This window comes from Phoxinus phoxinus (genome assembly GCF_949152265.1).
Source record: "Phoxinus phoxinus genome assembly, chromosome: 16".
Classification (NCBI taxonomy): Eukaryota; Metazoa; Chordata; class Actinopteri; order Cypriniformes; family Leuciscidae; genus Phoxinus; species Phoxinus phoxinus.
In genome coordinates this window covers 20014588-20030868 of record NC_136891.1, presented here as the reverse complement: position 1 = coordinate 20030868, position 16281 = coordinate 20014588, and the positions used below count along the sequence as shown (strand labels likewise).

The 16281-nt window shown below is 37.1% G+C and overlaps 1 protein-coding gene across 1 annotated transcript; it reads left to right on the top strand.

Moving 5' to 3' along the window:
• Positions 1-4251: 4251 nt before the first annotated feature.
• cldn20 (claudin 20) lies at positions 4252-15035 on the top strand. Its single transcript, XM_079584437.1, has 3 exons — positions 4252-4375; positions 12800-12854; positions 13362-15035. Exon 3 carries the CDS (start codon positions 13498-13500, stop codon positions 14365-14367), a length of 870 nt encoding a protein of 289 aa, XP_079440563.1. The 5' UTR covers positions 4252-4375; positions 12800-12854; positions 13362-13497; the 3' UTR covers positions 14368-15035.
• Positions 15036-16281: the final 1246 nt, after the last annotated feature.

Sequence of the window (16281 nt, the reverse complement as noted above, 5' to 3'; positions counted from 1 at the left end):
AGTGTTAAAGTTTTAGGTTAAGCTTAGGTTTTAGTCTAGATTTTGTGTACATAAAATACAGTTGTCTTTGCATTGTTGAGAGCGATTTACAGCAACAAAGTGACTGGAGGTCATTCATTTTCAATAAGAATTGCTAATTTACGGTGCCATGAATGAGTTAAGTTTGACTTTATGCAAATGAGCTGTGAAGCTCACGTGATCCATCTGGGAGATAATGTAGTCACGTGAAGGAAAGAAAAAGGAGAAGGTTATTGTAAGCATTTGTTTTGTCTATTCATATATACAGCAATATAACTAAAAAATAGTGACAATAATCAGACCAACAATATAGTTCTGGCACCCTCCAGTTACATAATTACTCTTAGTGTGTGAACGCAGAATAAAGGAGCATGCAAGTAAGAATAGTCCAATCATGAATCAGCATGCGAAAAAAATGCAAGAAAGAAAACCAATCGCAATTCACTATGCAAATACAAAAGTGAGGACATCCTTGATTAGATTTTGTATGGTGAACATTTAATCAATGTAAATCAATAGGGAGGTCTTCAAACTTTCATCTTAAAAGTGAATTCTTATTCATTGTATTTTTATTCTAATTTATCTGGCCGAGCTGTGATATAAACTTAACTCTATTGGCTATTTAAAAAAAGGGGAGGGCCTGTTGGATATGCCCCGCCCTTTCTTCCTGTTTCAGTGGAAATTACGTCAACACAATAAATAATGCTGCGTGTTTCAAGGCACTTCAGTGGGCCTTTAAGATATATAACCAGTTTAGATGGAAAGGACGTTATTATTAATAATACCTTTTATTTATAGGCACCTTTCAAGGCACTCAAGGACACCGTACAACATTCAAGTAAATTAGTAAAATACAAAGCTATGCAAAAAGACAGACAAACAGATCAAATATACCATTAACAAATCAAACAATCAAATCACTAAGAGCTAGGCTATTCTAAACAGATACGTTTTAATCTGAGCTTTAAATGTGCTGTATGGAGATTTTCTACTAAAATGAATCCATTTTTTTATTACCTGTGTGTGAAGGGATTGTAATCTCACAATAAAATGACCCACTTGGCGGTTTTTGCTATTACCTCTGAAAGCAAGTATTCCTATTTCTATGTGATGCTCCGGGTCGGATTTGCCGCGAAATCCAGTGACGTGACTGAGACCTGCATGCGCGCTCCCGAGCGTCTCGCCTCTCGCCTCGTCTACTGACTTTGCACTCAACAGCGACGACACTGCAACTTTATGACATGGAGTCTGCTAATACTAGGAAACGACAGACTCCAACACAAACTCCATATAATAATTAAAAACAAAAGAAAGCGCGCGCACGAGCACTCGCTTGTAAACGTATTGGTTGCAATCTGAAACATCACCGCTAGATGCCGCTGAAAACTCAATACAGCACCTTTAAAAAGGGAAATTCAATCCAACTGGCGAATGTGCAATGGTAATGAATTCCATTATTTGGGCTAAATATTATTAATATGGGAACCAAAAGAGAGCAAAACCATCAAAAAATAAAGGGTAAAGGATTTAGTTTTAGATAAAAACAGACCTAGACCCAACAAGAAGGGCTTCAGTTTTGCTGGTAGTTAGCTTTTAAAAAATGTTGGTCATCCATATGTTATGCTATGTTTGGATCTAAATCATGAGTTATTTTGCAAATGCGCTTAAAGTTCAGATACTTTTGTTCTTTCGAGTATTTTGGATATAAAAGGAAGATTACTGTAGATATGGGCCGATAATTAATTAGATCATTGGGATCTGCACTAGAATTTTTAAGAATTGGAGTAATAGAAGCCAATTTTAATGATGAAGGAAGCGTAGCAGTAGATAATGAAAAACCCACTATCGCTGTAATAATAGGGGCAACTGAATGAATGCAGGACTTAACTAACACAGTGGGTAAAGGATCAAGTGAGCAAGTAGAAGTAATGTATCAACTGAAGGCAGCTCAAATTTTAAAAGAATACTTGCAGACCTAGACATTTTATTATATCCAGTTTGATAATCATCAGACAATAAGTAATTATTAATGTATACAGTCAATCTTAGATCAAAAAAATGGAAAAGGGAAAAAAAGTGATGGAAGAAAGTGAAACAGTATCAATAGGTTTCAACAGTTTGCTAACAGTGCTAGTCTTTATATTACTGTCCATTGGCAATGATGTTTGCATATAAAGATGATTTGGCTCTATTAAGAGCAGCCTTGTACAAGACCAGGTGTTCAGAATACATTAGTTTAACTTTATGTATTTCAAGACCTGTTATTTTACACAGTCTCTCCAATCGACGACATATGGCCTTTTGGTGGCGGAGTTCAGAAGCATACCAAGGGGAAGAGTGAACAAATGATTCAGAACGCACTTTCACAGAAGCCACAGAAGTATTTGAGAAAAACTGTCATAATAAAAATGTACCAAGTCAGACGTGGAATAATTAAAACAGTACTGGTTTACAGAGTGGTCAATCATTTCATCCAAAACATTATGGTCAATATTTTTAAAATTACGAAATGAAACGGAACGTTGTGTTTTAACTTTTTGCTAAAGGAGCAGACACATAAAAAAATATAGGCTTGTGATCTGAGATAGAAAATTCAGTAGAAGTAAAATGAAAAGGGATGACACCAGAACAACATACTAAATCTAAAATATGACCTTCATTATATTGAGTACTAGTAGTATTGTCAAAATTAATATTAAAATCTCCCATTAACATACTATTCGGAGACAAAGTACATAGATGTGTTAAAAGGATAGTTCACTTTCAAATGAAAAAACTCTTCACTTTCAAAGTATTTTATTTCCTACTATGGAAGTCAATGGGACTAGTTAACTGTTTGGTTACTGGCATTCTTCAAAATATCTTCCTTTGTGTTCAGCAGAAGAAAGAAATTCATTCAGGTTTGAAACAACTTGAGGGTGAGTAAATGATGGCAGAATTTTCATTTGAAAGTGAACTATCCCTTTAAAACAGTAGAAAATTCAGAAAACAAAGTAGACAAGGTAAACAATAGATATGTAAGCAATAGATCATGTAAACAATAGATCATGTAAACAATAGATAATGTAAACAATAGATAATGTAACGCTTTTACAGCATTTCAAATCCCTAAGTTCTCACCAACTGTGAAAAACTAAGCCAATGTTGATTCTTGTTTTATTACGATCTCTGTCGCGTTCTCTTTTACCAGCAGACTCACCTCTGTTCTGCCGTTTGTCAAACTTTCTCTCACCATACACGTGTTAAAGTAACCAGATCAACGTTTTACTATTTACTAATACGGATATGACGAGACGCATGGGTGAGTGACATATGTATGCAGATTCCCGCAAAAAACATCCTGTCAGGTCTAAAATATAAACTCTTATAATAGGCCTACCATAGGGAATCAGGGTAAGACAAAAACACATTTTACAAGACGGATTGATTATGTATTGACATTTTAAACAAAAAAAGTGGAACTTTAGGTGGAAATCTCTCAAGCGGTTACAGTTTAATCAAACAGAAATATGTGGGCTGCTTTGCAAGCACTGTGAATCCACTTGACCTTTTTTTTTTTCACGATACATTTGAAATGTGTTTCAAAATCTAAAATGACTAAGTGAAAAGTCCAAGTGTGCCTTTTCCGAAACATGAATAGAATACACATAGGAAATGGCAAAACAGAAAATGGATGTTGGGGAAATGTCAAAGCAGCCCAAGCTCCTGTTGCCACAGTAACATCTGTGTGGAGGACCATAAAGACGGCCCACCTCTCCAACACATCAACTGTGAATGAGACTCCATCCTTATCAACACAAGCAGCCGGAGGACGGGAGCAAACACGGACCTTTACGAGCGTGAGTGCGCTGACGGAAGAGCGTGGGAAGTGGAGAGAGCAGTGTCTCAGATCCCAAGGCTGGACTTCCCCTGCCCTCTGTCTGCTCTCAAATGAACTGACAGATTGCTGAAGTAACCAAAGCAGACTCTGCCTCATTTCCTCTCTCAAAACCCATCCAGAGAGCCTGTCGTTGGGCTTCTCCGGTCTGCTTTTTAGCCTCGTCATTCTCTGAATCAGCTGGTTTGGATCTCATTCTCAGTTCTTGGGCCTTTTAGACATGGCACAAGTTGCATCCAGAACTGGAGATATCGGAGGGAATGTCTCAGTCCAGAGTCTGGCTCTGGTACAGTAAAAGCAGTAGTGAACTATGGGATTGGACACAGATGACCGTCTGCATGAATCTCATGGGGAATGTGCTGCGCTCAGCCTGACGTCCACCCTGTGTCACGTTTAGGGCACCCCACTCTCCCACTACCTGGACGTCACACACGTGTAGGTGTGTTGGCATATTCTGGCTGTAGCTGTCAAGACATACAGGTAAGTGAGATATTGTCTTTCTTACTTTAGTTTACTATAAACATACTTATACAGACTCAGAGAGTAATTAGACAAGATATATTGGAGACTATTTACAGTTTAGCCTATTAGTTGAAGTTATACTATCAGACTTTTAAATTTGTGTCTAGTGTATGGAAAAGTAGGCATGATCTGGAAACGGAATGAAGTTTGTTCAACTTTGAAAATGCTATTTTGTCATATTGATGATCACTATACACTGCCAGTCAAAAAGTTTGGTCGATTTTTTTTAATGTTTTTGAAAGAAGTCTCTTCATTCGCACAAAAGCTGCATTTATTTGATCAATAATACAGTAAAAACAGTACACATTGTGAAAGATTATTACAATTTTAAAATTTATTTCTAATTTGATAAATTTTTTAATATATTCCTGTGATCAAAGCTGAATTTTCAGCACTGCAAAAAATATATATATATATTTTTTTCTTATGTATTGTTGTGTATCTTTTGTCTTGTTTCCAATCCAAATATCTAAAAAATCTTAAATCAATATGCATTTACTATAGACCATAAGATTTTATTTCTTGTTTTCCGGGGAAATAATTAAAATTAAGTGAGGTTTTGCTTAAAAAAAGCACAATTATCTGCCAATGGGGTAAGAAAAATAATCTTGTTTCTGTTGAATTAAGATTATTTTTTGGCAGATAATTTAGCTTGTTTTGAACAAAAACTCACCTGATTTTTATTTATTTGACCCGAAAACAAGACATAATATCTTGCAGTTTACCTAAGTAAATGCATCTTGATTTAAGATTTTCATGTTTTTATATGTGGACTGGAAACCAGACAAAAATACTAAGTAAGAAAAACATTTTTTGCAGCAAGCTTCATTACTCCAGGTTTCAGTGTTGCATGATCCTTCAGAAATAATTATAATATGCCTATTATTATCAATGTTGAAAACAGATTTAGCTGTTTAATGTTTTTGTGGAAACAGTGTTGCATTATTAACAGGATTCTTTTATTAATAGAACATTTTGAAATATAAATCTTTTGTAAAACAGTAAATGTCTTTACTCTCACTTTTGATCAATTTAATGCATCCTTCCTGAATAAAAGTCTATTATTTTATATAAAAATCTAATTACTTAGACTTTTGAAGGGTAGTGTATCATGGTTTCCTAAAAAAATTTTTTTCAACATTGATAATAATAATAAATGTTTCTTTATTACATTATAATAAAGCTTCATGAATCATGACACCATTAATAATGGACAATGCACTTAATTGCAAAAAAAAGTTTTGCTAATTTGACCGTGCCTTTAGTGAAAGTATTTTGAGTTGAGCTAGTAAGCTACCTAGCAATGCTAATCTACAACCTCATAGAATCACACTACAAATTACACAAACCACCTTAGCAACCACAATGACATTAAAGGGATAGTTCACTTTAAAATTAAAATTCTGTCATCATTTACTCACCCTCAAGTTGTTTCAAACCTGTATTAATTTATTTCTTCTGCTGAACAGAAAGAAAGATATTTTGAAGAATGTCAGTAACCAAACAGTAGTCTGTACCCATTGACTTCCATAGTATTTTTTTTTCCTACTATGGAAGTCAATGGGTACAGACTACTGTTTGGTTACTGACATTCTTCAAAATATCTTTCTTTCTGTTCAGCAGAAGAAATAAATTAATACAGGTTTGAAACAACTTGAGGGTGAGTAAATGATGACAGAATTTTAATTTTAAAGTGAACTATCCCTTTAAAAACTAATCCAAAACCTTAACAAAAGCATTGCGACACACAAAAATATACTCAAAACACTTCGTAATTGCACCACAACATGCTAAAAAATTACTCAGGGTACGTTTACACGACAACGATACACTAAAAACGGAAAAGTTTTTCCTTTGCGTTTTCGAGTACAGCTGACATTGATGTCAAAACTATCCCCGTTCACACGGATCCGTGAAAACGACTAAAAACGCTGTATTATTCATGCCAGGCCAGTAGTTGGCGATGTCACTTTGTAAATAAACACAACAGACTGAACACGTATTTTTATACAGGCCCCATATTTTTATACAGGCCCTATTTTTATTTCAGGCCCTCAAAGCGCAGTTGTCGCGTAAACGAATGGCCAAAACACATACAAAGTTAAACATTTTTTGTACAAAAACGGTGTAAACGCAACCACACAGCTGTGTGCGACAAACCACTCACTCAGAAGACCATTCCTACAACACATCTGCGCACTAAAAATCACTGCGAGCACGGTAGCAACGTGATAAAAAAAAACACCTTGCATCAGTACAAGATTGTGTTAAAAAAATACTCAAAAATCTTTAGCAACCAGCCAAACACATAGAAACACGTATAAAAAAAAGCACTCAGAACACCTTAGCAACCATAAACAATGTGCTAAACCCACTCAGATCAACACCTTGCATTGTGGTGGCAGTTCTCTCTCAAGCGGCACTCACATTCTCTTCAGAAAATGCAGACATCAAGTATAAATTTACAAAGAAAAAAATGAAATGGTTATCGGATTCATTCGTTTTGAATCACTACAATGATCTTGAGTTTGTCAGATTAATTATCACCGTCTCAAAGACATTTTTCTCAGTTTTAGACAACAACACTTGGTGATGAGGAAAACAATGCTGCTTGTGATGTGACGGTAGGAGACAGCGAGCGAGTGCGTTCAGTGATGGTGCAGGGTTGTGCTGGAACAAGCGGCTCTCATTGTTTGCTGACAGATATACAGTCTCTGTCTGTGCCACCGATCTGTGGACCACGCTATTTTATAGATCCGTTTTCAGTACTGACCCTGTTCACCTTAGATTTCAAGATGTTTGAAAAGCTCTAATAAACTGTATTTTACATTATTTTAACAGACAAATTGCATTTTGCATTATTTTTATGAAAATAAAATATTTACAAATATTTAATATATAATATAATATGAATAAATAGAAATTGAAAAAAATAGATTGAGCAGGTTTTTTCCCCCTTTGTGAACTGTAGGTCATCACTGCCGTTCAAAAGGCTGCAATAAAAATAATAATTAAAGTAATTTATATTTAGCACACTTCATGCTACCAGCAGGTGGCGCTATTACTATATCCGAATATGAGCATGGTCATGTGTTCAGGACAGGACAGGACAAATTTGAAGAGGATCATATCAAAACTGTAGGAGGAGTTTGTTAAAATACGAAGTCTGAAAATGGCAAAAACTGCAAAAAATCTGAGAGGAAATTCAAAATGGCAGACTTCCAGTTGTGTTAGGGCTATGCTCCAAGATACTTTTTAGTAGGTATTGGGTTATTACATGTATGTACCAAATTTCGTCCATGTACGTGAAACGTAGCGCCAAGAGCAATTAGTCTAAATATTTGTTTGCCCCACTTTTTGCCCATTTGCCCCACCCAATTCTGAAACCCATATCAGATTTCGCACCCATGCCACCACCACCCGGCGGCTTTAGGAAAGCAGAGCACGGTGGGCAGTAGGAGGACTATGTTTAAGTAATTAATAGTATTTGAGTTTGAACGGTAATTGACCATTGGCAAAGACCCGCCCCCCTTAGTTACTGTCGCTATGTCCGACAAGCTACGCCACTCTCACGCCACACCATGTTCTCACGCAGTGAAAAATATACTACGGAGCAGAGAGGACTGACAACGCGCTGACAGACAGGACAAACTAGGTTACTTTTCGGTTACTTTTGATATGAAACATTTAACAAAGTCTCACCTTTCAAATTTGGACATTTTTTAAAAGAAATTTAGACAATAAATACTGTTTTGTGGCTCTTTAATGTGTCTGACAGATCGGTTTAGAGCCTCAGTTAAAGCTGTTCGTGGACCGATCATCTCTTCCTTCTAGTTAATTTATAGCATCAAATAAACATGAATGAACACATGAAGGAATGTTGTTTTAACCGCGGAAAGGCGTCAGTACACTCCGTTTATCAAGTTCAAATCCTCCAATGTTAATCTATTAACTCTCCTGACTGCTTTGTTGGACAAAATGGTGGATGGCGAAGTATGATTGGTCAGATCACCTGTCAATCAAGCTCCCTGCGAAGGGTCAATTAAGCCATTTTGCCCCACCCAATTCTGAAACCCATATCACACATACATTTTCACCACTTCTGAAGCATGTGCAAAGTTTAGGCCCTCAAAAAAGCAATTCACTTTGGAGAAGAAGAAGAAGAAGAAGAAGAAGAAGAAGAAGAAGAAGAAGAAGAAGAAGTGAAATAATAATAATAAACGGAGCAAAACAATACACTGTAAACCCAGATTTTGTTTCTAATTAAACTTACAAGTGATCATTACTTATTCTTTTATGTTTAGTAAAAACCTGCTATCATTACTAAACAACATTAGTTGATTGTACTATTTAGCTGAAAGATTCATTGCACTAATCAGGTTTAGCAGAGATAACTTAGTATGTTTAGTTTCATAAGGAAGGGGAGGGGGCTAAAACCTGCCTGGTCACGTGAAAAGACCCGCGTCTAACATGCGTCCAAGGCGGTACGAGCACAGGCCTCGGCAGCAGACGGTATTGAGAATTAACAGAGGTTTAGATGAATTATTGTTTAATTTGTAGTCACCATAATGGTGAAAAGTGTTGGCTTTAGTTGGGCCCTTGACATTTGAACATAATTTTTTCTCTGGCTGCTTTACCTGTGTGTTTAAAAGGCACAATTGGTATAGCAAAAAAGCCAAGAGTAAAGTGATCCAGTGATATGACTGTGTATTGATGTTGTCATCAATAAAGATTAAAAGTCAGTAGCACCTCATTTCATCTAGAGTTTAATCTATTATTGTCTGGATCTTTCCATATGATTAATATGAAAGACCTGTGATTTTTTTCACCAGGAAATTCAACATAATTGTTATAATTTGAACAGTTGAAAAAAACTTTTTTTTAAATGCCATGTTATTTTGTCACACATAGACATCAACAATCAGCATATGAATCTCAACAATGGTGACACTCAAATGAAAAGTTTAGTTTCAGCTTGTGTAAAAAGTTAGGGTTCCATGTTAATACAACTCAACATGTTTAGTTTCAGTGGTATAGGGCAACGGGTTTCCACGCGATTTGCGAGTAAAGTCAACTAATTCGGGTTAAGAGTGGAAATTAACACTAAGTTAAGTGAACTTTATTGTCTAAGTACATTAAATAATCATCAAGTTTGGTGAACTAAACAATTTAAGTCAAGTCTACATAAGCACCAAGTTAAGTAAACTTAAATATGCACGTTTTGGGAGACCCCATTACTCAATTAAATTGAGGGAACGAGTTTACTCAAATCAATTGAGTTCAATCAACTTATTAGGGTTTTCAGTGTAGGGTCCTCTCACCATCGGTGCTCGGGCCCTAATAATAATATTGTGAAGAATTATTATTTAAAATAACTGTTTTCTATTGTTATGTTTTAACAAGTAATGTATTCCTGTGATCAAAGCAGAATTTTAAGCATCATTACTCCAGTCTTCAGCGTGACATGATCCTTCAGAAATATGCAGATTTGATGCTCAGGATTTTTTCAGGATTCTTTGACGAATAGAAAGTTCAAAAGAACAGCATTTATCTGAAATATAATATTTTGTAACAGTATAAATGTCTTTACAGTCACTTTTAATAAATTTAGTGCATACTTGCTGAATAAAAGAATACATTTCTTAAATATTTATAAAAACAAAAAACAAAACAAAAAAACTTACTGAACCCAGACTTTTGAACGGTAGTGTATAATGTTAAAAGCTTTCTATTTCAGATAAATGCTGTACTTTGGAACTTTCTATTCATCATTCTTTTTTTTTCAACATTAATTTCAGCAAATGTTACTTGAGCATTTCTGAAGGATCATGTGACACTGACGACTGGAGTTTTGATACTGAAAATTTAGTATCAATACATATACATGTTTATATAATATATTTAAATAGAAAACCGTTATTTTAACTTGTAATAATTATTCACAATATTACTGTTTTTTTTTTAATATTTAATCAAATAAATGCAGCCTTGGTGAAGAGACTTTTTTAAATCATTAAAAATATATTTTTTTTAACAAAAAAGTGTGTAAATATTGTGCTATATTTCCTCATATACAGTATTTGTTTTGGTGGCTTATGCAAGGAATATTTCACAATGTGTCGCCACCCGGAAAAAAAGTAAAATGTTATAGATAAACTTCTTATATAAATGTGTTACTGAGACAGATTATTCTTGCAATTCGATTTAAACCATGTAATCTCTACTCACCAAAGCCATCTTACTTATTTTAGTGTTTACAGTAGTAACATCTGAATGATCATAATAAAAAGTTGTATAGTCCATATTCTCCATTAACCTTTTCATTTAGTTTCTTTACTGTTACACGTTTAGTTGAAACTTGAGTCAAATCATAGTTTATATGACAGATTATATGATGAGCAAGTGAGCTGTGGTGTGTGAAAAAACATCCCTCTGAGAAAAATGAATTTCCATTTTATTTTCCCACGCCCTACAAACATCCTGAGGCTAAACACGCCGCTAGTACACATGCTCAGTCCTGGGACTCAAGCCTCTCCTGACCAAAGAGACTGCAAACATTTCTAAACTAACCATAGCAAGGCACTTTTATTTCTAAAACACGTTTAAAACAGTCACTGCAGACCAAAATGCTGTAAAATCAAACAATAAAATACATAAACTGACAAGTTAATACACAAATTAAAATAACTGTTAAAACTGACAAATTTTTGTCTATGTGGTGTTTTTAATATGATTTAAGACAAATCTTGTGCATATTCATAAGTCAACACCATTACTGAGTATTTTTTTTTGAGTAAAAAAAAGTTTAAAATCGCTTGTGCAAGTTCCAAACCTGTATTGATTTATTTCTTCTGTTGAACACAAAATAAGATATTTTGAAGAATATGGGTAAACAAACAGTTGAAGGGACCCATTGACTTCTATTGGACATAATATATGGAAGACAATGGGGACCATCAACTGTTTGTTCAAAAACATTCTTCAAAAAATATCTTATTTTGTGTTCAACAGAATAAAGAAATTAATACAGGTTTTTAGAACAACTTGAGGGTGAGTACATTATGACAGAATTTACATTTCTGGGTGAACTATCCCTTTAAAAGTACAGTAACAAAGTAAATGGTATTTTATTACTGTCCACCACTGAATACAATGAGAACATTTTTAAAATGCAGGTCATCATACAGTAACATTATAAATGGCTTATAAAGTCCGATTACTGTGTCCTGTGTACATTGTATACGTCTCTCAGATGTGAGGAATCAGACAAACTGTACACTGACACACACATACTTGGTTGCATGAACACATTAAACGTATTGTTTTGAGGGTTAATACAGTCGAGACCATACAGTACAACAATCACATGATTTATATGAGATACTGTATTGGAGTGTAGTCCAGACTCATCTACATGATGATTTGTATCTGCCCACATACAGCAACATAATAAAAAAGAAGAAGTAGAAAACAGTGTCAGAAATCATAGCCATTCATGCATTAATAATCATCTTGTTAAAAATATGATGTATTATGCACTTCTGCAATTTACATACAAACACTTTCCTCTGCATTCATAATTGTTATCAGCAATAAAACAAATAGAATTCCATTCATTCCAAATAGAATGGTCTCTCTCTCTCTCTTTTTTTTTTTTTTTTTTACAGGCAATACATCTCATTGTCATCAGATCTTAAAAAGCCATGGCCAGTTGTGCAGCCCACCAATAACACTAGATAATCCAGCAGTAAGAACGCCTACTAGTAAATAAAAATGCAGCAATGACCTCCTGCTGTTTGTGTGATCATGGGATTACAAGACATAAAACAACCAAATGTTTTATTGTAGGTTCTTTGAAGAACTGTCTTTGTCTATTTAGCAGCTTTCTCTTAGCATGGTTGAGTGACAGAGAATACTTTTTTTTTTTGTAGCAGTCCTGTAAGCAATTTCCTCCATTGCTACTTATCAAAAATGACCCAAATCAGCAACCCATTTCTACTGAACTGTGATAGTGCAGCCACAGATAATTGCCTGCCACATGTAATAGAAATTGATTTTCTGCAGAAAAATCAAGTATTATCATTTTCATCGCCTCTTCTTGCATTTCACCTGAAATTACATTCCCTTTACCCTGTGTTTTCTGACTGACCTTCAAGAGGGTTGTCCAGCCCACAGTGATTACTTATCACATGCTGAAATATCCAGTCACTCACAATCAGGGACGTATGGGGGTTCTTTCATAGGACACTGAAAAGCTTTGAGACGTACGCTGGGTTGCCAAGGAGATGTTATTTGAAAAGAAAGAGGCAGTTTTACAGTAGTTTTTGCCTGTTATTTTTTCTTCTTTCAGTAATTCTTTTTTCATTCTCTTTTCTTCAACAGCTAGAAGAAATCTCTTCAGAACAGCTTGACGCATATATTGCGCACCAGTGAAAGGGTAAGTAAGGGTTTTTGTTTGTTCTGAGATAAATGAAACAGAACGCACTCACACAATGCACTTGTCTTGATCAATTCATGAGATTCAAGGACAACAAAAGATAAGGGTAATTTTCATTCCCTTTCTAATTTCCAAGCTGTCAAATGGTTTGCACAGATAAGGGAAAAAAATCAATTAACTCCAACACAACAGCCACCCCTGCCCAGATAATTGGCTAAATTTCTACCTTACAGCGGTCATGTGCCATTTTTATTTATTCTTGTAACACCATAACCCATGCCAAAGGGTGTTTCTGCAGCAGTGAAGTAAAAAAACAATTAGCCTTTCAACACACACTACAGTCACTTCCCCCAAAAACCGCTTCACTTAAAGCATAAATGTCCCAAATAAGGATAGGGTGGGACAAAAAATTGCGGCTTTCCCTTCCACTCATCAGACCCCGTGCCTCATCTGTCAGACCGTCACGCTTGTTCGCTCAGTTCAATTCTCATTCTGTTTTTATCGCAGTCTAGCGGAGCCAGTGCGGAGGAATTATCTGCTGTCAGGTCCTGTGCCGGGCTGATAGGGAAACGCAGCGCACCGAGGGCCACCGCAAGGTGAGAGGGACGGCCGCAGGGGGAAGGGAACCAAAAGTCCGGGACCGATGATGCCGTCCTCCACTATGCAGATGTTTGCCTTCATTCTGGCGTTACTGGGGGTCCTGAGTGCCACGGTGGCCACACTGCTACCCAACTGGAAGGTGAGTGCGGATGTGGGCAACAATATCATGACTGCCATCTCGCAGATGCAGGGACTGTGGATGGACTGCACCTGGTACAGCACCGGGGTCTTCAGCTGCTCGCTTAAGTACTCAGTCCTGGCATTGCCGGCTTATCTTCAGACCGCACGCACCACTATGGTGCTCTCCTGCATGATGGCGACAATGGGACTCTGCTTGGCCGCCCTAGGGCTGAAATGTACTCGATGGGGTGGTAGTTATCGCTCTAAGGGACACACGGCTATTTCCGCAGGGGCTTGTTTCATCATAGCAGGGGTCCTGTGTCTGGTGCCCGCATCCTGGTTCACCAATGAGGTCATCACTACGTTTATGGACTCCAAAGTGCCCAAGAGCAGCAAGTACGAGCCAGGGGCAGCGGTGTATGTGGCGTTCGTCTCGGCAGGATTCCTTTTAGCTGCAGGTGTAATCTTCTGCTTATCGTGTCCTGGAAGGAGAGGCGGTACATTGGATTCGGGCTCGTCCCACCCAGACAAGCCAAAACAGAAGAAGCTGCGCCAGGAGCAGCCGAGCCGTGACCAACAGAAACAGCAGCACTGCGAACAACAGAGTCAGACTGAACCACCAGAACGAGAGCAGTCGCATCGACTCCAAGAAAAGCTACAAGCGGACGATCGTCAGCAAGAGAAGTCGTTGCCGGACAGATTGATCGTGGAGAAGGACAAGCAGTACCAGTCTCCATCTCGAACCCGAATTCAAGATCCCAAGGCCGTCTACAGTCTGCATGACTACGTGTAAACAACTGTCATTGACTACAGGAGCATGAGTATTTAGGGCGTTCTTGGTTCTCGGACTGCCTTTCTTTGTGAGCGGCGAAAAGAGGAGGGGAAAAGCAGTGGAGCAGCAGGAGGAATAATGACTTTGATGCCGTTATCAACCCTTATCATCTGTGCTTTCGCTTACAGCAAGCGAAACACTGGAGGTATTTCCAAAGCCTCCCGGAACAGACAAACTAAGGATTGTGAATCCTCGGTACATGGTTTTAACTGCAACGACAAGTAAAATAGGGGGGCCAAATAATGACGCATCATAAAAATGCAACATAACAAAAGAGGAATTCATGAGGATACTAATGTCAGGATAGTTCTGAAGGTGCATTTGCTTACTAAAGGTTGGGGGAAAAAATGCAGTTATTGTTGCTCTATCATTTCATGACCTTGTCAAAGTAAAACGCAAACTCTCGAGAGTCCTGCAAGCAATTTTATCAGCCTTTTGGAACCATGTGTGATAAGCAAGTTTTAATTCAGAAGCTTGTAGATGATTCATTAGGCAGTATGCGCATGCTGTTTGTAGATAATGCTGTTAATAATGCTGCAAACAGATAATCAAGCTTGCACCTGAGGATGCTTCACAACATCAGCTGTCCATTAAATGGTGCGTGTCCTTCAGAAAAGGGATTTTGACATGTCCAGTCCATATTTTTCAAAGAATGGAGATGGGGGGGTGGGGGGGGATCTCACAGCAGCAGAGATCAGTTGAGGTAATGATGCTCTTTGCTTTTCCATTAGGTTCGCTACGGATGGGTGCACGCTGCTCATTTATTGCGAGCAGACACAGATCCACCAACACACACACATAAGCTTTCCTTCCCTCCCTCGTACTCTTGCTAGAAGGGTAATGGGGGCTTGCACCCAATCATCATGATGCTGTGCGCCAGTGTGTCGTGCCTGCAGGAAGTGCAGTTGGTCCTGTTCTAGGGCAAACAGGACGCAGTAACACGCTGTTCACACTTTTGTCGAAAAGTAGAACCAAGGTGACGGAAATCTCAGCCGTGGCTTCAGACTCCCCCGCTGGGCAACAATTACACCTTTGGCCTACGTCTCAATTCAGTCAAACAGTATTTTCTGATTGCTATGCTTTTTTCACTTACAGTCAAGCCATTTAATGTATTTTCAAAGAGTCAGTGGAAGACAGCAATGTGCAATATAATGTACAATATTTGACTGAAGCTATATGCTAAGTGTCATTGTATCTGCTGTTTCTGTCATAATGATGGTCAAGGGCTCCTATTGTCTCCGGAGACGCCACTGCTTTTCGTTTCTATATCACATATATAAGCATACATAGGCTAGTGTTCTTTGTGTTTGATACGCATGTACAGAATGCTTTAGAAACTGATGCAAAGGCTGGGGGTGACAGTGAATTTGAGCAGAAAAACACGTTTTTAAAACAAAATGTCATTTTGTGCCAGAGGTCCCGTTAGGTCGTAATTTTTTTGTCATAATCTATTATTACCTGTCATTTTAAAATTCATATTTGAATGATAATAATAAGACATTTAATAGTCTCTGTTTTGTTCACATTTTCATCTTTATTCACAAACTTACAGGACAAGCTGGCAAGATTATGCATTTATTTATTTATGAAGAGAAAGTTGAACACAGGCCGTACGTCACTTTTCAGGTTTCATCATGAATGTTTCTCTAATAAATCGCAATAATCGATGTGCTTTGTTACTTTTGATATGAAACAAAGTCTCAGCTTTGAAATTCTGTCCATTTTATCACAAAAAGTCCAAACAATACCGTTTTGGCGCTCTTTAATGTGGCGTGATAGATTACCGCCTGAGTTCAAGCGAAGCGAGTATAAACGCGATCTTTACTACGTTACAGAAATAAATAAACATAATCGAACATTAAAAAAATGTTTAGT

Bases quoted from the DNA above. Each gene is read 5' to 3' on its own strand.
- cldn20 (XM_079584437.1), top strand. From the start codon at position 13,498: ATGATGCCGTCCTCCACTATGCAGATGTTTGCCTTCATTCTGGCGTTA.